Raw genomic sequence first — 24,306 nt, 5'->3', positions numbered from 1 at the left:
TTTTCTTTTTGTTTTCAAATAATTGTTAACAGTTAAACGAACACAGCATCAAACACAGCCAGGGAGCTTTGAGACACATCACGCTGAACATTTTTTAACATGGAAACCAAGTTCAGGCCTACTTCCTGACAGCTGTCGACATCAGCACCTTACTGCAAAAAGAAACATCAGTAAACTTCAACTTGCGCTTTCAGTTGTCACCAGAACGGATAATAATAACCGACCAAGTTTTCACCTGAAAAAGACCTCGAGAAGAACAGCCCGCTGTGACGATGTCCAGTCACCTTCTGTGTAAGCTGACACCACACACTCGCAGGCGTGTACGGGAGACTTGTTTAAAAGTGACGGCAGCCTGCCTCCGCCGCAGTGCTGCGCACATGTGCGCAACCTGATCAACATCTGGCTCCAGCTGATGTGCGCGCGCGTGTGACACGAAACACGGCCGAGAAGACACAGAGAAGAAACTTTTATGGGAAAGGAAAACTTTTGAAGAATCCGGCTGTTGCTGTTTGTGAGTATATTTCACACGAAGAAAGTGCTTTTAATTTTTGTTTATCAGCGCTATGAGTTTGAATTGTTGCTGAAGTTGACGCTGACGATGATGGTAGAAACACATAAATATGAAACTGTATCTCCCTCATTGATATGGATGATTTCACTGTTTCCACTTGTGTTGATGGTTGTGATGGAAAATGTAAAGAAGTTTTCTTTCTTTCTTTCTTTCTTTCTTTCTTTCTTTCTTTCTTTCTTTCTTTCTTTCTTTCTTTCTTTCTTTCTTTTTGAGCAAAACATTTCTAGAATAAGCTCTTTTTTTAAACATGGTCATTTGAGTTTAGAAGAAGATATGTGTTTAAATGTGAGTTCTGAAACACAAGCTTCCAGCATATCAATGCAGAAATGAATCCTCCGACATGCTCACAGCGTTTGACCCTGCACAGCCTCGGTAGCAAAAAGGTTGAGTCAGAGCTCAATGAGCAGCCTGTTCTGAGGTGATCACTGTTTATTTGATCTACCTCACACTAAAACAATCAATGGAGGATTCTTTTTTTGAATCTTGGTGCCAAAATGGTGTTTTATTATGTTTTGCTGGAGCTGGGGTACAGTGACCCTCCGCTGCTCAGGGTGCAGGAACAGCAGCAGGCGACAGACCTTTCCATCCTGTGTTGATATGAGGTTTATTTAGTCTAGAAGCAGCTGAAGGAAAGCCACGGGGTGAGAGCGCCACTATAGCTGAAAACTATACCTCAGCTATGCAGCAGCATCCACTCGATCTGTTATTCTTTCACTAGTTTTACATGACCTCTTTTAAGCTGTGACAATCCTACAAGTCACACCTGAGACGGCAGATCTCTGACTCAAAGCTACGGCTGGCAGCACTGCTTTTGGTCATCCACTTCAAGTTATTAACCTTGATAGTTCACGACTAGTTCTCTTTTGAGTGAGTGGATGCTGAAGACAAAAGCAGAATGAACAAGCCTGCAGGTTATACAGGAAGTGCAAACTCAAGGCAAATGCTGAAATTCACAAAATGCATGTTCCTGACAGAAGAGATGATTCTTCCAGTGACAGATCCCCTGCTTCACCCTTTTTTCTTTTTTTTTTTAGCCAAAGTCAACATGAGAGCTGCGCCTGTCATGTAAGGAAACAGGATTTTGTTAACTAGTTGTGAAGTTAGTTGTTTACCAGTCAGGAGCTTTGGTTTCGTACTCAGGAGACACCAGTGTTAGGCCGACACCGAGTCATCAATCACCCTGTCATCTTGCACACACACAGCACATGTTCAGGTATTCAAGCCAACGCTTCAGCTCAAATCCGTCATTTCACACACATTTTTCAGGCAGGCTGGGGTGTAATTTTAGCTGTTTCCCCACTAACAGCCGGTTAGGCTGTGAGGCTGTTCGCTTTTATTGAGAAAACACAATTAAAGGCTATGAAGTATCGCTGAAGCAAGTCTTACTTGACATTAAAGGTTGTGCAAAGTAAATGAGTTGCAATAGAAACGCTGTTACATGCATGGGCCTGCGAGTGTGTGTGTGTGCAGCAGTGTGTGTGGTGTATGTACAGACATGGACCCTCAGCTCTGCAGGCGTATAAAGGCCGCTAGTGTCTGAGAGCTAGGCCAGTGGGTGACCTTTGCCTTCCCTTCCCAGCAGAGGCATCCTGTAGTGGAGGTGTGAATATTGCACCTGGATGTTTTGTTAGAGACAGATTCTCTCATGCCCTGCTGGTCAACCTGTAAACCAGCCTCCAACTTGGCAGGCAGCCCCTCTCCACATATACCTGTCCCACATCCGCATGATGTGTTTACAAAAGTCCCTTTTCACCAGGCCCAGTCAGAATCGTGTGTCTACATCATCCTCACATTTATCTCACGCAGCCCGAGCCCAGAATTCACTGACATATGTTCGTACTGCACGTCTTTGCCCTACTTCCTCCGTAACCATGCAAGAGGGATTTGTCGACAGGTTTTTGCCGATGTCAGCAACTTTACGGTAAACTACACTAGAACTTGTAATGACGATAAACACCGAGCCGCAGGTATCATGCAAGAACACAGGTGGTGTACAACTGAGTCCAAAAGGCTGGCTGTGATGCTGCCTGTCTGGGTCCGGAACATCTGAACTCCAGATGTGCTTTTGCTTGACTGTTCTGCTAAAGATAACGTCTTTGTTAGAGATGACATTTTCTTAGCCGTGGCAGAGGCTGTAGTCGCTCATTCAGCCCACCACTTTGGTCCAGACTGATTTGCATCGTCATGAGGAGGATGAATCCTAATGACTTTGCAGATTCTCCAGCACCACCACGAGGCTGAAGAGGTTTGTGGTTCTGAGTGAAATTGGGTTTACTGCTAAGCAGAAAATGCTAGCAGGCTTACACACTGAACTTAGATGTTGGTAAATAATATTCTTGCCAAACATCAGCATTCACGCTCACATTCCTGGTGGATTACTTTCTGCTGTTTACCCTGTGATTGTCACAATGAAAGATAAAATAATTGCCAGCATGATCGCTTTCCAATATTGTAGAGTTCAGTCTAAAAGTATTATAAACCTCAACTTAACTGTTCAAACTGGACTTCCAGGACTTTATTTCTTGTCTCACCAGTACCTTAACCTCTGCAGCCCCTTGTATTGTTTTAATGCAGGGCTGTTTTCAGTCTGAATATTTCATAGTTAAACTTTGAAGTCAGTCATCTGGTACAACTCTACTGTACATTACCCAGCAGACCCAGTGACCCACTGCATGTGTTGTTGTCTTAATTCCAGCTGATTAGCAGCGAATATTACCGGCAGTCAGAGCATGTCTCTGCATGGGGCTGAGCTTTATGATGGAGGCTGTCCTGGGAACAGGACAAATGAGCCATGCAGCGGCACCAGGAGACCGGCTCGGGGCTGTAGCTATACGTCTTATTAAACCTGCAGTCAGTCAGTTTAATCCCTTTGATTAATGATTGTGTGGATTGTTCAGTTGTGAGTATAAGGACTGTGCATGGAAGCCAGAGTGTAAAATTAGTTTCAGCGTGTTGTTGTTTTTGTACATGTGGAAGACAGCTCTGTGTTTGCAGTCCCACCATCATTACTCTAAAAACCATTATGTCTTCATTATTCATTGCCTTCTTGAAGGATAGTCTCACATTTCGAGTCTGAGCGTCCTTCATCACAGCTCAGCAAGGCAACATGTCTGAAACTGAAAGAGGGAATTTGTACTAAAATTACTTATACCCATTAAATCTGGCTAACTTCGACTGCCAAAACCGTGGATTTTTTTGTGATTGTGCATTTCTCTTACATTGGTTTACACACCAGTAACAAAGAATAAAAAAACAACATCTGTTATCTGGTCCACCAGGTCCGTCAAACTCTGACTGGAAGCATGGATGGTGAAGTGGAAGCATTGAACACCAGCCTTGACAGTCCTCTGAGCCCGAGGCACCTGACCGGGCTGGGGATGAACTGTCTTCTTAGCCAAAAGTACAGACACTCTGGACCTGGCCTCTCCAGTCCTCAGGAGTACAACCAGTGGCTGCCTTACCGCCATGACGCCAGCCTGCTGCCCATGAAAGAAGACCTGGCCTTCTGGCTAAACGCCCTCATGGGTGAGACGGTTTACCACCATTGATGCCAAACTCATGTTAACTCCACTGTCTGATTATCAGCGACAGTAAAAAAAAATACCAAATACAAGAAGTCACTTGTTGTTTTGACTCTGTGCAGCTACATTAAAACAGAGCATGCAAATTCAGAATTTTAGTATAACATATTTAAGGGATGTTCAAGCACATTATCACAGTTATCTACAGATGAATGACCTTTGGGAGTTTGGAACTGGGGCTTTCATTTTGAAGAACAGGTCAAAAAGCTGCCGTCACATTAAACACGGAGGCACATTAACCTACTTATTATCCTAAATACCTCTGCATGAGAAGAACTGTGGCTGGAACTCCAGGGAAAGGGATGTTTCTTCCCACTTTATCGCACCGCAAGGGGAAACATAAAGGGTCTGCACATGCCACAACCTGTTGGAAGGTGTCTGGAAAGTGACAAGACTCAAACAGAATGCTGATGCTACAACAAAAAAGTGGAATGTATGTCAAAGGTGCTTGTGGAACAAAGAGGTTTACAATCAGAGAAGTGCTTTGGATGAGTGAGGACGAATACATTAAAGCTGATTTCCTCATTATTTGCTGCTTCACGCTTTTGTCAGACTAAGAATTCTTGTGGCTGCATTTGGTATCTTGTAAATCTATTAATAAGAAGGAGATTTAAACAATAATCAGTGTTGTCTTCCTTTGGATAGAAAGGTTTTCTATGCAGATGTGTGTTTACTGCAATATGGATGTAAATTATAATTAGGAGTGGCACATGTATCTACAAAAAGGATGACCAGCTCATCAACCAAGGCTTTACTGTTACGAGATGAATAAATATATGGTCATGTGGTCAAAAGATTCCTGGAAATTTACTCATATGTATGTATGTACTTTAATTAATGATTCAGGGAGACACCTGGCAGAAATAATCAGCAGCTCCTTTGCATTTTCACCTCCTTTCTTATCAGCATTATTCTGATCTTTCCTCACTTGCTGACTGAAAACTGTAATACAAGACAGCAATACAAGTTTTTGATGCATTTGAGCTGAGCTTGTAATATTTTAAGTATAATTTTTTTTTCTATAGAATGAATGTTTTAAGCTACTCCTTTGAAAAGATGCAGGTATTTTTCCTCAGGTGTGGACCTCACAGCAGACAGTCTGATGGAGAGGTTGGATAACGGCGTCGTCCTCTGTCAGCTGGCCCAGCTGCTGCAGGAGAGGATGATCCACACCAGCAATGGCAAGGTGCTGCAGCAACACCAACGCACACACATATTCACACACACAAACATGCGTGCAAAACCCGTGCGAAAGCACACCATGCAAGTAAAAAGGCAAACTAATGAAGCAACAATGCTCATTTCAGAAGGGTTTTATTCTGTTGTGCACATCATGGAAGCAGGTCAGGACTGAGGTTGTTGATGTCAGTGTCTGGTGGTGCAGTCTGCAGTCGTACATGTCTTTCATGTTTCCTGTTATTTAGCCTCACCTTGCACGAGATGTCTTCCTGATTTGTCTTCCATACACACAGAAAGGGGTGAACAAGAGGAAGCCTCCTCACCTGTAGCTATCGCTGTCATATAACCAGCATTAATCCATTTTTGTGTTTCCACTGCAAACTCTCCACCTCTGTGTGTGTGCGTACGTTGAAACCAATCACAGCCCGTCATGAGAAGAGTGATCCACTGGCGAGCAGATGCAACTTCTGGATCATTTTTCGCCCGAGACAACGCTGCCAACTTTCTCTACTGGTGTCGAAAGACCGGCGTTGATGAGGCTTACCTGTTTGAGTCCGAGGATTTGGGTGAGTTCAGATCGGAGATTGCGGCCGACATTAAGGAGTTCAGGAGCTCGGACCTTTTCTTCTTTTTCTTTTGCCAATAGAGACCTAAAGTGATGAGGCTAAACGTAAGTGAATTAAGTCATGCAGCACTTTGTAGTGTGTTAGTGATTACATTAAAATCTTTAGAGTTACATCCCATTGAGGCAGAGATACTAAAACAAGTCACAACACTGTCTATCTGCCTTCAGCTGAGTGAGAACATCACATTTCCTCTTCAGTCTTTCCACTCCATCTTCCAAATGCATTAGACTCACTATGATTGTGCATGTCAGACTCCCAGTTTCATTCCCCTCTTACGCCTTCTGTTTGCATGATGCTCCGTGTGCCTGAGGTGAAGATGACATGCAGTCAATATGCAAACACGGTTCTGTATCATTAAACAGACTCTTCTCTATGCACTTCTTACTCGGGCATGTCCACGCAAGGCGGCAGATGCGTGAGAATGATAATGTGCAGGTTAATCCCCACCAACAATAAGTCCCCCCCCCCCCCCCCAGAGGCAGCAGACTAACCTACTTCACTTGACTAATTGAGTGACGGGGGGAGTGAGCTCACTGTGCTTTGACAGGCTTCAGGTTGCTGCCTCAGTGACATGAAGGAGCAGATGATTCTTCTTCTTCTTTTCTCTCACCTCCTTTTCTCGCTGCAGCCAGGATGTAATGGTGGATCTCAAACGCAGGTGAATGAAAGCAAAATACTGTTACTGATGGTGACTCTCTCTCATTACTGTTTTTATTTAGCTTTGCAGTTGTACATCCTTTTATGCATGCTCAACCAACTGGCATATTTAAAAAATGAACTAAGAATAGAGCAGAACCCCCTTTTCAGTGTTGCACAGTGGACTGGAGGTAAGAGCTGGCTTGTTGAAGCTTTCATGCCCTTATGCCCTCAGCTGCATCAGGAATTCCTGCTCAGCTTCAAAGATTGAGATGCACAATAGAGACCTCCTGAAATGTGCCCTCTCTGTTCAGACTGCATCTCCTGTTTTCCTTTGACACAGACAGGCTTTTATCTCCGGAAACATCTATCCTTTCATACAAGTGACTTTTTTTTATTTTTATTTCCGCCCCTCCGCTCTCTTTGTTTGTACTCCATGCATGTGCTGCACGAAGTCCTCCATAAACAGCCTCGGGAGGTGTGCCTGTGCCTGATGGAGCTGGGACGGATTGCAGCCAGGTAACTAGGAAAAAAGAACTGCCCCACCCATGGTGCAGCTCCTGCAAAGCAAATCACAGCTGAAACTCAGCTGGATGTTGATCCAGGACCATCATTGCAACTGAAAGTCCTCACAGGGAGCAGATCACAGTGGATGCACATGACTTTCACCTGTCTGGAACTTTATTGATAGTGGTGACTTTTTACTATTACTTTCTTTTTGTGTTTTCAGTGGTTTGGTTCAGGTATAGGCAACAAAACTACTCGGTTAGGTTTAGAATAAGATCATGGTTTGAGTCAAAATAGACCCTTCCCAAGTTGCACAGCTGTAACATCACAACACCGTGATTGGTCAGTTGCAATGATGATCCTGGAACAACACCAACATGGTGATTTCAGAATGTGCCACAACAATCATGATGTCAAAGAAATTAACATTACTTTTGGCTAACTATTTACTTTTAGGCACCTGTTTTAACACTTAAAACTGTTTATTTTTCAGAATTAAATATTAATTTCTGTTTTTTCAGAGTTGAGTTAGCCTGCTCCACAGTCTTTCCCCTGGTAAATGGGGTGTCTCTACTGTGAGATTTACTGTTGATTTATCCTCACGATCGCTGATGTATTTTTGTAAAACCTTTCTTTCAGGTACGGCGTGGAGCCTCCAGGGCTGGTGAAGTTGGAGAGGGAGATCGAGAGGGAGGAGGCGGGGTGCTTATCTCCATCATCCTGTCTGCCCTTCTCTTTTTTTCCTCCTACATCATTGTATTCATCCCTGCCCCCAGCCCCCTCTCCTCCTCCTCTGCCCGTGCCCCTCACTCCGAGCACAACCTGTCTGTCTGAAACCCTCCCCGCTTCCTTTGCCTCTGATCTTCCATCAGCCACAACAAACCCAGTGCCTACATGTTTACCTCCACCTCAGCCCTCCCTCTCAGCCTCTAACCCTTGTACAACCACAGCCTCAACACAAACACCTTTGTTCTCTTCATCCTGCACCACTAACACATCTGCTTCAGCTCCACTGGCAGCACCCTCACCAGGCCAAACCGTGGCATCCACTGCCAAAGTCTCCACCAACACAATAAACAAACACACTCCCACAGCTGCGCCTCCCATCGCCTCCCCACCTGCAGCCCTGACTCCTCGCTCCTCCAGCAAATCCAGCCGGAGGAGCACAGGCACCAACAACATTTTGGATGATATTGTATGTATTTCATTCCCAGAGAAGTGAATCTTGTCGTTAAAGGTGAATGTATGTGCCTTGATTTTTTTCTGTCTGACCTGTTTCAGGTGAGAAACATTATCGAAAATCCCCCCTGCAGCTGCCCTAACAGGTTCCTTGTCGAGAAGCAACCTAAAGGGTGCTATCGTGTCGGGGATAAAGTTCTGTACATACGGGTAAGTATGTTCACGCCAATCCTCTCTTCTGGAAATTATTAAAATGTTGTTAATCAGCATATCTGCCGAGTCACCAAAATCCTTCTGTTAAAATCGTACTTCTGCCTAAATCTAACCACACGCAGGCCTCAGGATGTGCACCATGTTCTCCTGTATCAAAGCCCTGCACTGTGTGTGACCACCATCCACCCTCACCTCCGCCCTCCATGTGCAGTGCAAAAATATATGTACATACGCTGTACGTAAATGATAAATTTAGCTCTTCCTACGCTCGGGTAAACACTGAACATAATCCAGCCAGTGATTGTGTTTCACATCAAAATAGGGTAAACAAACCAGTGTCTAAATGTATTTCCTGAAGGACAAAGTTGGCTCTTTTTCTGACAATACTGCTGATATGTTGTTCAATAAGGTGTTAAAGGAGTAAAATGAATAAATGAAACCCACAGTGAGGTAAAATCCAAAACACCAATGTGAAAGCTAATGTGTGTAATTACAGCTTGAATCTTTAATACCATCACTTATAAACCAATGAAGATGCGTCATGGATGCTGCAGCACATAATAATGTGAGGTGTGAAGGCCTTCAGGTTATTAATCAACAGCTGAGTCAGCAACAAGTGCAGCGTGTCAGAGCAACTGATTTGCAGTCATTTGGGATGGAGACGTAGGTGCTTTTCAGCCTCGCGGAGTCGTGCACCACACGTATGCGTCTGTACAAAGGCTCGAGGAATGGCCTTCTGGGAGGCAGGGTTGCTTGGCAACCAATGGTCAGGATAAGACTGGGCTGACAATGATTTTATTCAGTACACAGACCTTCAGCAAAGAGTTCAAACCTGACGGAAAAACAAACACGTCTCTTTCAGGATGATTTTGCGCAGATATGACCGCGGTGTGCGGTTCAAATGGCAGCCCGCTCGGGAGTGCGAGCCCACATATGAGTGGGGAGGGTTTCAAATATAAGAAGGTTTTCACTGTCTGTATAGAACCATCCATCCTTACAGAAAGAAAATATAACAGCTTCAGAGTATGTTTAGTGCACGCTGTATATAACGTATTATCTTAATAATGATCTAATGTATATCTTCTGCATTAAATAGAGTCATAGCTTTGGTGGTAATTGGCCACTAGTTGAAACCCATTTAATGCCTTGTTAATTGTATTGACTCAACACTCTCCAAACTGGTAATCAATGCTGTCAGTGTCGGTTTGCTTACAGCGGAGTTACAGCTACATTTTCACTGACAGCAGACTTTTACTGCCCACTTAGAAAGTAATGCACCCTTCCACGCCACAGAACACACCTGTTTCTCCACAGCAGACTGGTCACTAACACGAGGGCACGTGTTTGAACAGCAAAGGATGGCAATGAAGACCTGATAACTGAAGCATGCTAATAGTTTATGTCCATATCCAGCAGAATGTGCTTCATGCAATGTTTAGAAAAGAGAAAAATGAATCTATTTCATATTTCGATAGATCAAGGATCTGTTTTTCCATCTCGACTGTTGACCTTTTGTGCTCATCTCCTCTTGTAGATACAATGTTTCCCCATAACTCTGCGTCCATCTGTCAGTTTCAAGCTGTAATTACTAGTTTGTAGATGCTTCTCGCACTGCTCCGTTCCCCTTTCTCCTCACCGCTGACAGGCAAACACATCTCAGCTGTGTGAATAGAGCGGCGCAGCCCATCGACCCTGACTCCATCCATTACCCTGAAGCTCACAGCTGCCTACATATGTGCAGGGAGACGCGCCGTAATCCTCAATTACCATATTCCATGATAACCCCTGTGCAGCTCCTAGGAGAGCGTGCCATTCAGTGTGTACAGACCTTTTTAAAGAGCAGATACTATTGATTACTGAGACACAGTCATTAGCGAGGGGTTTAATCAGACAGCTTGTTAATGAGCGGCTGAGCATGACCGCCCCTCCTCACATGTAAACTTTCTACCCCCCCACCCCCAGCCCCACCTTCTATTCCCTCTGGAGGCTATTCAGTCATGCTGGCCCTGGAGTGGTCCGCCATTCTTTGGTGTTAGAAAAGAGGAAGGCTTTTCTTTCTTCTCTGTGCCCAATTAGGCTCTCCTTCAGCTTTGTAGCAGGGACACTGTCTGTGTCAGTGGAAGGAAAAGACATTCAAACGCCTCACAATATCATGCCACATCAATTATTTAATCATCTTATCTACATAAGAAATAAATATACAAAATAAAAATAATAATAATAGTTTTATCCGAGCAACATCAGGACCAAAATGAGGGCGATGAGGTTTTTTTTTTTTTGTCAGCTGCTGTCTAGCATTTTGCTTCATCCTCCTCCTCTCTCAACTGTCCTTGAGCAAGACATCAACCCCATAGAAGCTCGAGGTTCTTTGTTCTGTACGTGACGACTCTGACCTTACGGTGGAGGAAGAATGGATGAAAAATGATCATTCCTGAATTTCATCAGTTTATAGATCAAGTTGATCAGAGAGAGAGCTGATGCTGTTTTAGTCCTCAGAGTGAAACACCTGTAAAGGCTGTGGAGTCTGCAGCCATGGTGCACCGATACCTAAATCTTTCTCCTCATCCTTCGAAATGAGTCAAGTAAATTTTATTTTATTATCACTGTAGACTTGATTGATTGACTGAGTGATACAGCAGCCCAAGCATACAGTATATATTGTATAGAACTTTAATTCATACAGGTGGTCTCATTGAGATCAAGATCTCTTTTGCAACACAGACCTGAACAGAGATAAGACACATGTTTCTGCATCAGCTCATACACCGTGATGTGGCTTAGATGGTCTCTTTACTGTACATTTCAAAGAACTGACTGTACCTAGCAGCAGCATCGAGGGGAGTGGATGCGGCTAAAGCACGCCTCCTACTGGCGGGTGTGTGAATGACTCCTCTTCCCTGAGTACACTCATGCATCTTTCAGCAGGAAAGGAGAGAGGGAATCAATGGAGCTGCCAGGGAGGACACAGGGGAATCCAGACGGTAGTTTATGGGCTGCAGACGGAGCACACTTTGTATGGAGACCTGAAGGGGGGAGGGGGGAGTTGTAGAGACAGAAATAAAGGAGTCTGCCTGACAAAGAGGGCTTGTGTTGAATATTACAGTACAGACAGACGTAACAATACTGTAACATGCAGGATGTTTTTCATTAAATGTCAGTTTGGTGTATTAGTGGGCAACATGAGTCCCTGCTTTAAAGCAGTCCTGATTTACTTAATTAGACACAGCACATATAAAGCAAAGCATTTAAGTGATAAGAAAAGCATCAGTTAAAAGCTTTAAAATTTTCCAGTTTTATTAGAGAAATAAGCAACTTGACTGAAAAAATGAGAGTAAACACTGACAAAACGTAATATGTATTAGGATTGATTCATTTCATCTTTTTCGAAATTCAACTGTGGAATTTTTGAGAATGAAGATGAGTCCGGATTACATTCCCTCCTTGTCTGACAGGAGAGTGCTTTATTCAGGATGTCAGACTTGACCCCTGTCGTCCTCAACATTTTAATCTGCAGGATGACAGCTGAGGCCGGCCGTGTCTGGGCTTTCCTCTGTCGCCGCCTGCATCGGCAGCCTGCATGCGGCGCCTGTGCTTGTACCATTGATTTTTCAGCCTGTACATGTGACACACACACACACACACACACACACACACACACACACACCTCCCCACATTAGAAAAGTGGATCTGCTTGTATTATCACATTCTTAATGGCTCTGTAATGAAGGGTTTATTGGCGATAAGGCAAGAAGGGTTGGGCTGGTGCTGACAGGACAACGGATGGCTTTGCAAGGCCTCCTGGGAATGTTAATGTCCGCTGGGAGTTGAGGGTCTGCGCTGAACTCATCTCAATCCCTCCTTTCACTTTTTTCTACCAGGCTTTATATTGTGGCTGTAGTTGCCATGGCAGCAGTTGGTTTTCAGCTGTAAGGACGGCTGTCTGTGAAGGATGTGTTGATTCAGATACAACTGACCTCTCTGCAACCACTGCTGACAGATAGACCAGCTTCACAGCCGTCATTTTATTTAAGATGCTGTTTATTAGGTGGTTTGTGTTGCAGATCCGTGTGGGTGCGCCTTTGTGCGTCACTGCATGTGCGTGTGTGTGTGTGTGTGTGTGTGTGTGTGCATGCTCATATGTGGATTAGTCCGGCGTGTGTGCTCAGCTGGTGCCACGAGGTGTTGTTTCATTTGGTTTAATGAGATTTTGACAAAGCTATCTGGGAGATCATTTGCCTTTCATAGCCAGAGCTACACATGCATGAGAAGCTTGTAAATATTAGACTGGTGTGTGTGTGTGTGCGTGCGTGCATGTGTGTGTGTGGAGGGGGTGATTGCTTTTCATATAATTGAGAATTCATAAACATCTTGGCAATATATCAGCCAGAAAATACATGCAGTCTTTACTTCCCAGCATCCCCTCCTTCACTGTACTGTCTGGTGTCACCTCTGCAGATGCTGAATGAGCGTCACGTGATGGTGCGCGTGGGTGGAGGCTGGGAGACCTTCGTGAGTTACCTGCAGAAACACGACCCCTGCAGAGGAGCGGGGCCGGTCGGCAGATCTGAGGTCAGGGTCTGCAGGCCCAAAGCGAAGCCGCCCAGTTTGAACATCTCACCTGACAGCTACATGGTGGTCGGCGCCCATTACCGTGGAAAGAAGTAGAGTCTCAAGATGCTCACTTTTGCTTCTCTGGGCAGCAGCTGTGAACATTTTACTTAATCAGACCAAAAGGTACAAGGTTAACGATTCAACATATAGCTCAAATTGCTTTTACCTCACGTTTTATGGGAAATCCAGCTTTTTCTGAACGTTTTCTTAACAGATATTTGTGTGAATCATACAACCTGCTGATGGAACTTGGCAGTTAAGATGCATGACTGCAACGATTAGTGGATGAGCAACAATTTTACTAAACAAATAGTCGTCTCTGTCAATCTTCAAGAAAAAATAGCAAACATTTGCTCATTTAAGCTTCTTCATTGGGAGGATTTCCTGATTTTCTTTGTCATACATGACAGTAAACTGAATACCTTTGACTTGTAAACTGTTGGTTGAATGAAATAATCTGCATCTTAATCAACAATGAAAATAATCGTTGTGTAGCACTGTATGCAGTTATGCCATTGGAGTTGATACATGTGTACTGTTTAGTTAGTAAGCATACAGCTGTGTGTTGATGTATCACGGTACTGTAGTTTAAATTTGTATGTCTGAGCTTAAGCATTTTCTTTATTTTACTGGAGAAAACTTTTCTGTTTAGAATAAACTTCAAAAAATTCTGTTTGAATGCTGTATTGAAGAAGGAAAATCTTGCACAGCCTAAATTACAGCTGTTAACATTCTGTTCTATTAGTATGTATCATAATTTTGTCATTTATTTGATATTCTGTATTACACAATAGATACAAAAAGCCACCTTTATGTTTCTTGTTTCTCATTTCCTTTTCCATCATTTACCTACAGCAGAGTGAGCTTAGCACCTCAGTCTGAAAAAGGCAAAGACACAGAACATGGAGTCCTCCCTCTAGATGGCACCATGTCCTCAGTGACAAAAGGCCAGGCCTGGCCTCTGTGCTTGTCTGAAGGAAGGTGTTGTCAACACTGCCGCTAGGATCGTGTCTCACCTCTCGAGGACATTCATGTCTTCTTTGGACTGGAAATGAACTACTTCATGCCCACAGATACAACAGTACCAAACACATTTCTGCCTCATCAACAGGACTTGGAGAGTCACTCATTACATTCGTGGAACATCAATGTGGAGGACAAGTGTGCAACTTCGGAGAGCAAAAGTGCAGAATTCAGACACAAACACTGCAAGTCACAACACATTAATAATTACATATTTTATTTCAGTAAAATAAATTAATTAAAAATGGACACAAGTTTTAATATATTGAAAGAAACTAACTGTAATGAGATCATGCAAGACTGTAATGTCTTTTTAGTCCCCACGTAACATCTGCAGTGGTTTGAACCAGTATAAATGACTTGTAGAAAATAATAGCTGTGCTACTGAAACGAGTGCCACTCTAAACGGTGGCGTTTTCACAGGGCATCTCTCATTGCACAGAGTACGTTTCTAAGTTCCTCGTGAAACACAGGAAGTTGCCACTTGAGAGAGTTTTTACAACAATTTCAAATACATTGTTACACTGTGCTGACCTCATTCGTTCTCTTAAGCACATTATTCTCACTGTTTTGTAAATTTTGCTACTGTGTGCTGCTGCTCTTTTGTATCGAAACCCAATCCAATCAATGCAAAATCTTTGTTTTTAAAATACAGACATCGTCATGTGTTGGCGTTCTTACTATTTCAAGGGCGTTTAAAATTTTTTGCTTTTAATACTTGCACGTGTGCAGTGGTGGCACATCAGTACAGGAAAAGTCAGATTTTCCCACCTTTGATACACAAAAAAACTTGTAAGAGTTGTGTGCAATTGTGCTTCAGTCCTAACAACACATTATACTTGCACCATGTACTTACACATTACAGTTTACTGCTTACAGTAATACTTATATTACTGCGTTTCAGTTTGGGTGCAAACTAAAACTTTATAAAACCAAAACAACAAACAGCATTCTGTGAGTCGCAGGACATCAAAATACACTGACTCAAGTTATCAGTGTAATGACCATAGATATAAATGTTTTTATATTTATGGTATGTCCTTGTTTCTGGCATAAATATTTTCACAATAAGAGCCAAGACCGACTGACCCTAAACACACAACATGGTTTAAACCCAAATTCTTTGTAAAACAGGGTGCTTAATACATGCTCTGATCATCTTTTGCTCCCACATGTGGCCCTGCAGACATATAATGTGTAACTCCACCTGCTCGGACTTCAGCTTCACAGACTTTTATGAGACCCAGCAAAGTGCAAAGATTCAACAAGACACTGAAGAAACAGTTTTCAATCATGCCTCAGTTAATTTCCTCGACTTCTGAAAAGTGGTAGCCTCACGAGGAGGTTAATGGTGACGGTGGAAGGACTGAACATCACACACAGTGTTGTCAATACACATTATAACACATTTTTTTCTAAGAAAGTTATTTGACATAGTTGATAGAATATCTCATGACTCATCTCCAGCAATCAACATTTATAAAAACTTCATCACACATGGCTGTAATATTCTCATATCATGAAGTTGCAGTGAGCTTGAAAGCTTCAAAGTAAACTAGTTAGAATGACTGGGGGAGGGGAAAGTATATATTTACGCAACGGAAAACTGCCTGCTGTGTTATTATCATCCACTCATGTCGCCAAGAGAAGAGTTTCTCTTTTTCCATTGAACAAACTAAAGTCCTACCTGCTACACTCTGTTTTCAAAACCTTTCACACGCCCCCATCCCACACTATATACTATAAAGTGTACAGTTTGGTAAGTTAGTACACAGATACTGGTGTATTTCACTGATTTGTACTACTAACACACAATTCACTGTGTGTACCACACATCATACCAACTGTTCATTCTGAAAGAGCACTTCCAATTTTAAACCCCACAATGTTTCTCTATGAATTTATTACTTTATTTTTACTACTACTAAGATGCAGCTGTTGTTGGTATAAAGAAAAAAACACATCAGCTTTTGTAACTGTTGAACTATGGTGTCTGTTAACACGACACCTAAAGTGTGGGTCAGTACACTTCATATTGTCAAACACAAATGAGCATACAGTGTGTATTTGGAATACAGCTTCTAACGTATGTCGCTGGAGTCAAGAGTCTTTCTAAATGATTACTTGTGCTTTTTTTTGACACCAGATTTGGAGGTATTTTTTTTTAAATCTAATGATTGAGTCAAAAAGGCGCGAAAAAAAAAAGAATAATTCACATGTTCCTATGCAAACTACATAAAAATACTATGTGCTATTTTTTTTAAGTCAGTACACAATAAATTTCACTGATTGAGAAATGATAGATGAACTGTGAATCTGGGCTTTAACTCGTTTTTAAATCAACATGTTTTATGTGTTTTTTTTTTTCATTTTTTTGGTTTTGTTTTGTTTTCCATGGCACCGACGTCCACGTGAGAGAGCAAACAGCTCCTCCATTTGTGGGACAGCGATGCCCATGACATAAATTATCTTCCGTGTTCTGCTTGTTTTATTGTTTCAGCTGTTCCTGAGCCAGATTTTAGCCAAGACATGAGGCGCTCTACCAGTGCGTGATGTTACTATGTTACTGTGCCAGGTGATGGATTCAGGACGCGACTTGTGCTTGCGTGTCTAGTGGGATCACTGGCGTGGCATTTTTTGCCTTTTAAAGTTCCTTCACTTGCTTGTATTATGCAAAAAGGCTGACCAGTATTGAGGGTAAACAGTGGAGCAATCAAACACTTCCTCCACAGTTTGGTTTCTTGTTTTTGCTCTTCTTAATTTATGACTCAGCCGTCAGCAAACAACCGGGTCTGGTCTGTCAGATTTGGTACCACAAAATACTTTTATGTTGCTCAATCCAATAATGGATTCAGGCTCCCAGCACCATCCTGTAACTCTTCATCCTCTCTACGTCGTCACCTCTAAACAAACAGAAAACAAACATTCTTAATCAAAATCTACTTTACACAAACGATGATCTGGATCTACACAGAGATGCATTTGTACATATAGAATCTTTAAAGAAGCGTCAAACGATTTGCCTTTCAATGCAAATTGACTTCTGTGTATTTTATCGTACTGGCCGCGCTGCTCGATGCACTTCGTGCTTTGCAGGGGCTGCAGGCGTCACCCCCCGGGGCTCATGTTTGATATCAGTTAGTGTGCTACACTAAAGATAAGCGATGGGCAGTCAACGCCAGATTTTTTTTTTTTTCATTACGAACAATGACACAGCACACATCACTCGACTGAAAGAGGAACGCTGACATGATGCTCTGGCTTGATGTTTGTGTGTTTGTTCCTTTTGGAGGATTTCTCCCATGATTCATCTGGACAGCGTGTGTGTGGAAAAGGTGCTGGTGTGTGTGTGTGTGTGTGTGTGTGTGGGAGAGTATGTGGCTTCATGTATTTAAGAGAGAGAGAGCACCATTTTAAGACAAATTCTCTTCAGAGAAAACAGTCACTTTTAGATCGCCGTAAAGTCAGCGTGTCAAACATCTGAACAACAAAAAAAAAAGTCTTATTTGTGCTATGAGAGCCATGCCCCACACGTACGTCACTGTGGGTGTTACTCTTGGTGTTCCTGGAGGTCCCTCAGGGATTTTGGAGATAAGGTGTGTGAAGTTTGTCGTTATGTTGCTGCTCCTTCTCAGGCACACTGAACACTGAAGGGGGATGGAGATGTCGAGGGTGGTGCGAGATGGTGATCAGACAAAAACTGTTTCAGAGTTAAACATCAAGGTTGGAAGGGTGCGGTTTGTGCGTTCGGTGGCTCGGTCGCTTCGCGGCGCCTCTGTCACACGGTTCCATTCTCCTGCCTCGGCTTGTGGGTCGTCGTGCGAGCGGGTGTGCTCAGGGAGGGGGCCAAGGTGCAGAGGAAGCCAGCCAGCAATGTGAGACCGAGGCCCCCCCAGGCACAAAACATGGACCAGCCATAGCCATGGCTAATGTCCTCAGGGAGGCCGTACATGTAGCGGGGGTAGCGGGATAACTCGAAGTTGATTCCCGCCACACATGTGCACAAGGAGATGATGCAGCATGTTCCTGTGTGTGCAGAAGAGACAGGCGGTGATTTAAAAGGATGTGCGTGTGCATGTGCTGTGCATCTTACTGCAGGACAGGAATCATATTACTGCAGGACATTGATCTACTGTCTCATGTTAACCCAAAGATGCTCTCAGCTGTCACCAAATAAATACAGAAACGGAATAAATCTGGATTCTGTCTGCATGCATGTGTGTGAATGTGGGCATATGTGCTCTCACAGTACCTCCCATGAGAAAGAGTAGCCCAGCTACATATTGCATGAGGTCATGCTGCTGGCAGCATCCCAGCACTCCAATGATCCAGCCAAAAAGAATGATGGACACAGCCATGCCAACGAAGCCAGCCGTCATTCTTCTTAGATCTGCAAGCAGAAGTGAAAACATCCAAGAATGAGCATTCAAACTAAAGACTCCTGTTTGAAATACAACGACTCTAAAAGCTTAATGTAATGGACAAATCTAGAAGTCAGCATGGTCACAATATGCTTAAAGAAACAGGAAAATTATTATTCTACCTTTCAATGAATGTTGAAAATCATCTTGCTGTGTTTAAGCTGGAATGTTTTTGACCAAACAGGTCATTTGAAAATTATTGTTTTAATAATATTATCAATGAGAAAAAGTGTCATCCAACAACCCAACAAATAATCAGATTTAAGCCTTAATAGGCAGTAGTATTATTCTTATTTTAATGTCAAAGAATTACTAAAAAACAGTGAGGCTAAGGCTTTAGTTCAAGTGTCCGCAGCGTAACTGGTGATGGAAAACATGAGAAACAACAATTAAACCCAACTAAATATTCTCCACGTGTGCTAAAACCTGTGCTTATCAGGATATAAAGTTGAAATTTTTGCATATTCAGCAGACCTGCTGGTGACTTACTCAAAGACTAAATTATGAAAGCTAAATTAATAAATCTGAAGTGTGCTAGTTGCCTCCATTTGCCCTGTAGTTCTTACCAAATGACATTTCTTTACCCCGACAAAGTGGATAAGAGGATGGAGGATAAAACTGCAATGGATGCTAATGATATAAACAGTAATAAGATATATATGGAGTGTATAGTATAGGTATGCATAAATAAGAATAAGAATAGTGAATAATTCAACAGTAAATTTAATATTTTAGATAATGTTTTTGGTTGAGCATGTTCAACACTGATTGTTTCATTTCAAAGTTTAACAACTGAAAATCACTACTGATGCAATCCAAGGTCTGCAACTCCTTCAGTCAATCTCTTTGAACAAGGATATCCAGTCAGAAATACAAGCCAACCCAAGCATTTTAAGGAGGATTTAAAAGAAGACACTGATATGTCCTCAGATAAACCAGTCGAAAGCCAGCCGGGGTGTAATAGTGATGACCTGATAACCTCTGGTCATGACTCTGGATGAGGGGAAAAGGGCTCATCAGGTCACTGATGCGTTCAGGAACGACCAGCAGCTGTGCCTTAAAACTGATGAGTATAATCTTTGAAGCAATAAAGAAGTGAACAGGTGACCAGGTGATTTCTTTATGGTAGAGTGCACTCATCTGCTGCTGTTAATAACGTTACTGCTGCAACTGCAGATGGAAGGCTGATTTATAGAGGACTGAAGCACAGGGAGATAATGGCATGAATTTATTTCACTAGTTCAGCTGTACAGAAAAAAATGACAGTTTTTTATAAATATCTTTGAAATCGTCAAATCAAGAGACAAGACTAATTTGTTCTAAAATATTCAACATGTCTGAATATTTGGCGCAGTGCATAACGTGACCTAAAAGAAACATGCACATTGAAAACAAGAGAGGGCCCAAAGTTGTGCCTTGAGGGATGCCAAATTTCACCTTTACTCAGAAAACTGAGTCAACTAAACTCCGAGGAGGTAAGGAGAGTTTGTCTTGAGGATAAAATCCTTAAATGGAGACTGAACAAAGACATTTAAAACGAAGCCATTATCAGACACTAGTTTATGGATTTTCTCAACCTTTTCTGTTCATTGTTTTCTTTGTTATTACCCAGACAGTCTGTCAAGTGAATACAGGAGAAGCAGAGAAAACATAATGAGTGTGGATAAACACAGAATGCAAAGAACAGATAACCAACAAACCAACGAGTTCAACCACCTCCACAAAGACGGACAAACAGACTTACGGAGTGCGTGCCACTCATCCTGTCGTATGGTCTTTGTGATGTTGATGGGTAAATTTCGCGGTAGGATGGACGAGGAGTAGTGATACTTGACTGGGGTGCATCTTTGAATAATTCCTGGCGAGAAGAAAACGATGGAGACAATTACAACTGGAGCACAAAAACGTTAAATACGCGCAGAGAGAGGTGACAAAGAAGGAAATTAAGTAAAAATCTCATTCTGAACTATTGGCCCACTTATGGGATTAAGAAATAATATACACCCATGATAGAAAAGCCTCATATTTATTTTACGCCCTCACTGAGTTTTCATTTACTGAGATAGCCTTATTAACCTCATGTTCCCAACCACTCCTACATTGTTATTGAGGGGGATTAGGAAACAATATGGAATATGGATTATTCTATGCTGCATAAAGAACCTTAATTGCGCCCATTTAAAGTGAATCTCTTCACACTGACTTGATGGTCAGTGCAATGAACTGCATTCACAATGTGGCATAACCAGCATAACTAGCATGTAGTCCAGCTCCTACTTCATACATAAAGACATAAAGAAGCTTTATGTTTCAGTTTCGTTAACATCATTTCAAATTTTAGGAAAGCAGGGCTTCTTTCTGCAGCACAGTTCCAAAGGCTACAACCACAGCAGACATATTTCCTGTTGTAACAGGAGTTCACTGCTTTCATAACACAATTACACGACATTCCCGTAACTTTTGCCAAAGCTTTTTGTCAAGCTTTGTTAATCTCTGATTTTTGGACTCTTTGAGAGTCAGATCTGTGATCTTCCAGGCTTTGATCTGAATGTTCTTTGTTGAGGCACCCAAAGCTACTGTTGAAGAAAGACGTTTATATATCAGGGTGCCACTTACATCCAAATATTTAGTGTTTTCCCGACGGACATATGTGATGTAGCAAAGCCAATGTGTCTGTGGAACTTCATTGTTCATGTAATGCTTGTACCATGTGTGCAAATGGAAACTATGAATAACACATTTTCCCCTGAGCGTCGGTACATCACATCTACAAAGCACCAGAACTTCTATTAGGACTAAAATTTACCTTCAGTTCATACTCAATGTTCTTAAGAAATTGCGTTTTATGATTGCAATAACTGACAAAATGGTGGCGGCTTGGCCATTTTTAAATGATCCAGACAGGTGATTTTAGTTGTTTTGCCTGATTGGACATCTTTTCAGGACAGTGTTTGATTGACATCTGCCTGATCGCCTGTTAGCTTTGCATCTTTATAATTCTTATTGATACAGTGAGTCTGACGATTGCATGTAATTCCCATCATATCACTGCTTTAATCTGAAGGTCTAATCAGCCAAAATAAGTGAAAACACCTGTGTGGGGTGTGAAAGGAGTGTGCAGTGTTAAATGATGTTGTTTTGCACACATTCTCCAAAACATAACGGCTATATGAATGAACAAAAATCGTCACCTTTGAACACTGAATGAAAAGTGCAGATCAACACTAAGTTTGCGGCACGGATCACTAGCATGTGATCAAAGCTGTAATTTAACAGTGTATCAGCACATACTTGAGAAACTGCCTAACACAGAAACTGTTAATTTCCTGACATCACTGTCATCATCAAGGCTGTAATCGCTGTTAGACAAACATTGGACACCTTTGCACCTGTGCACGAAATTCACAGTCAGCAGTGCAGCAGAAGTTCATTCCCCAACGCGGTTTAGTTCATTGTAATTCAAAGGAATCCCACAAAAATCTGCCTGCTTGTTGACGTCTGACCTCTCTCATGCTTTCAGACTGATGGGCATGATCGCCATTAAGCTAGCGGTGTGCATGCACCATTATAGGTTTTTTCAGCACTACTTTGTTGTTCAATTAAGCTGTTTATGTGTGTTTTAAATGTCACAGCACATTGACATGTGTACCAGCTCATGAAAACACATCATCTATGTAGTGAACGTGGGAAACGCAGGAAAGCTCTATTTATTTAGCTTTTTATTTCCCACTTTGTTCCCCTACACATATTTATTAGTCCTTATATAGAAGCTGGCTCTTTAAATCTAGTGGCAGATTGTAAATAACTTGTGAAAACACTATTAATATATGTATCAAATTGCTCAGATATCAAAGCCAGTATCGGAAGCTCAGAATCTTGAATAACCCAGAGGTGCAGGAGCTAAGAGACACTGTAGTCATGTGACCACAATCATTTTGGATTAGTTGATCAGCATGTACAGTACAAGGTGTGGACAAAATATCGTGCACGTACAGCCGCACTGCAAGATCTTTGTGAAGCTTGTAATACAAGTAAGACTAAATTGACACCTTTCTACACAAGAGGTAAAAAAACAGGCCTTATGCAGGCAGCATGTGTTGCAGAGGTAGAGGAGTAATGTCTTGCTCAAAGTCTAGCTCTGTAAGACTGAGAGGTACAGCAAGTTAACAAAAACATGACAGTGCTGTCATCGTGTACACTGTGTGTGTGGATATAAACACATTTCCTAGACACTAAAAGCAGAACTGAAAGTTTACACTGTAGATGATTTTACCCTGGAGTTGCAGTTTCCAATAGTTAAACCTAACAAAAAAGTGTCATCTTTCATTATTTCTATAACAAAGTGTGAAGGAATTTGAAACGTGTTGACAGTTTTCAGTCAATGGAAGAGAAAACCATCACTAATCTGCCATTTGGGCTGTTTTTTATACTAACAAATAAAAATGTATCTACTCATCTACTACTTGTGACACACACCCAGGGAGGTTCCCCTCTGTGTGTCTGATCAGCTTCAGGACCTGGGTCTGGACCAGGTAATGCATACAGTAAATGAGTGAGGCCTGAAATATGGCTTCTCATTGTTGTTGAACAAGGAAGGCTGCAGCTACAGAGTGTTTTCTCTGCCGTGTCCCAAAATTCACCCACATCCCTCAGTGATCCAGCATCCTTTGCACTATGACATCACGCTTTCTTTTGACAGCAACCTTTGGGAGACGTTGTTTGGTCTCTTATTGATGCAAAATGAGACCGGCCATTATCTCAGAGAGGGACTGAGCAAGAGCAGGTTCACTCAGCACCATCACGGCCAGTGAAATGCACCTATAAAGAACAGAGACATAAGCTTCTAACAAAGACATCCTGATCCTGATCTGGTTTTACACCCTTTACATGCAGCTCTGTGAGGAGGAGAGTGTGCGCCTCGGTGCCATCCTGTCATTGTGGTGTGAGCTCATCGCTGAGCATCACGGCCTGGTGCGCACAAGAAAAGCCAGCCTGCAGACTGTTTACCTTTGTATATAAGGTCCTCGGTCTCCAGGTCGAAGCCTTCCCGGTGACACTTCCTCCAGAGCCCGGAGATGGTGGAGTTAAACTGCCGACTGCAGTGAGACTCCATGGCAGACGCTGCGGCCAGGAAGTGCCGCTTCCCCCTGATGAGAGCACCAGCATCTGGGCCGCTACCTTTCCTCTCCAGGCTCTTTGGAGGCATCTGGAGGGGGAGGTTGTGGGGTGAAATGTAGATGTACCCCGGGTCGTTTCGCTTGTTGGCATAGTTTTTACACCTCTCCCGATGTCTCCTCGCGTCGGTCTCGTACCAATAATCGGTGCAGATCGCCATGGCGAGCAGCCCCAGCGCACAGAACGCCAGGAAGAGCCCTGTGCCTGTTAATATTTTCATAGCGGCCATCTTCCCCGCTCGATGGAGAGCCCAAACAGTCGCAAGAAGGTTCCTCCGTGGCCGTGGCGGTGGTGGCGGCACCGCGTGAAATGAATCACGACGGCACTCAGAGCCTCACGCAGTCCTGCACTGGGAGCATGATGGTGCAAGGCCAGCGTCGTCCGGACTGGATGCTGCGGTCTATTGTTGTGGTACCCGGTGGATGCAATGTTGTTCCCACCATCTGTTATGGTACAGGAGGAGGAGAGGGGATGGATGGCGACCAACGCTGTGAGGAGGAGGCAGGGGCAGTGATGTAGTTGCGCTCTCTCTCCTCCAGGTTGTTGCGGGATGGGGAGGACGGGAGAGTGCTGCTCTGCTCAGG

General features: G+C 42.9%; 2 protein-coding genes across 2 annotated transcripts; one reads left to right on the top strand and one right to left on the bottom strand.

Moving 5' to 3' along the window:
- Positions 1-433: 433 nt before the first annotated feature.
- gas2b (growth arrest-specific 2b) lies at positions 434-13,802 on the top strand. The gene is made up of 8 exons (XM_041939747.1): positions 434-511; positions 3,850-4,096; positions 5,229-5,338; positions 5,756-5,897; positions 7,049-7,112; positions 7,740-8,295; positions 8,382-8,489; positions 12,948-13,802. Exons 2-8 carry the CDS (start codon positions 3,874-3,876, stop codon positions 13,155-13,157), a joined length of 1,413 nt encoding a protein of 470 aa, XP_041795681.1. The 5' UTR covers positions 434-511; positions 3,850-3,873; the 3' UTR covers positions 13,158-13,802.
- Positions 13,803-17,904: 4,102 nt separating this feature from the next.
- On the bottom strand, positions 17,905-23,951 carry tmem276b (transmembrane protein 276b). The gene is made up of 4 exons (XM_041941495.1): positions 23,555-23,951; positions 20,292-20,405; positions 18,379-18,516; positions 17,905-18,152 (listed from the first exon to the last, which is right to left on the bottom strand). Exons 1-4 carry the CDS (start codon positions 23,949-23,951, stop codon positions 17,905-17,907), a joined length of 897 nt encoding a protein of 298 aa, XP_041797429.1.
- Positions 23,952-24,306: the final 355 nt, after the last annotated feature.

Source organism: Chelmon rostratus, chromosome 1 (genome assembly GCF_017976325.1).
Source record: "Chelmon rostratus isolate fCheRos1 chromosome 1, fCheRos1.pri, whole genome shotgun sequence".
NCBI classification, from domain to species: domain Eukaryota; kingdom Metazoa; phylum Chordata; class Actinopteri; order Chaetodontiformes; family Chaetodontidae; genus Chelmon; species Chelmon rostratus.
This window is presented reverse-complemented; position numbering and strand designations above follow the sequence as displayed.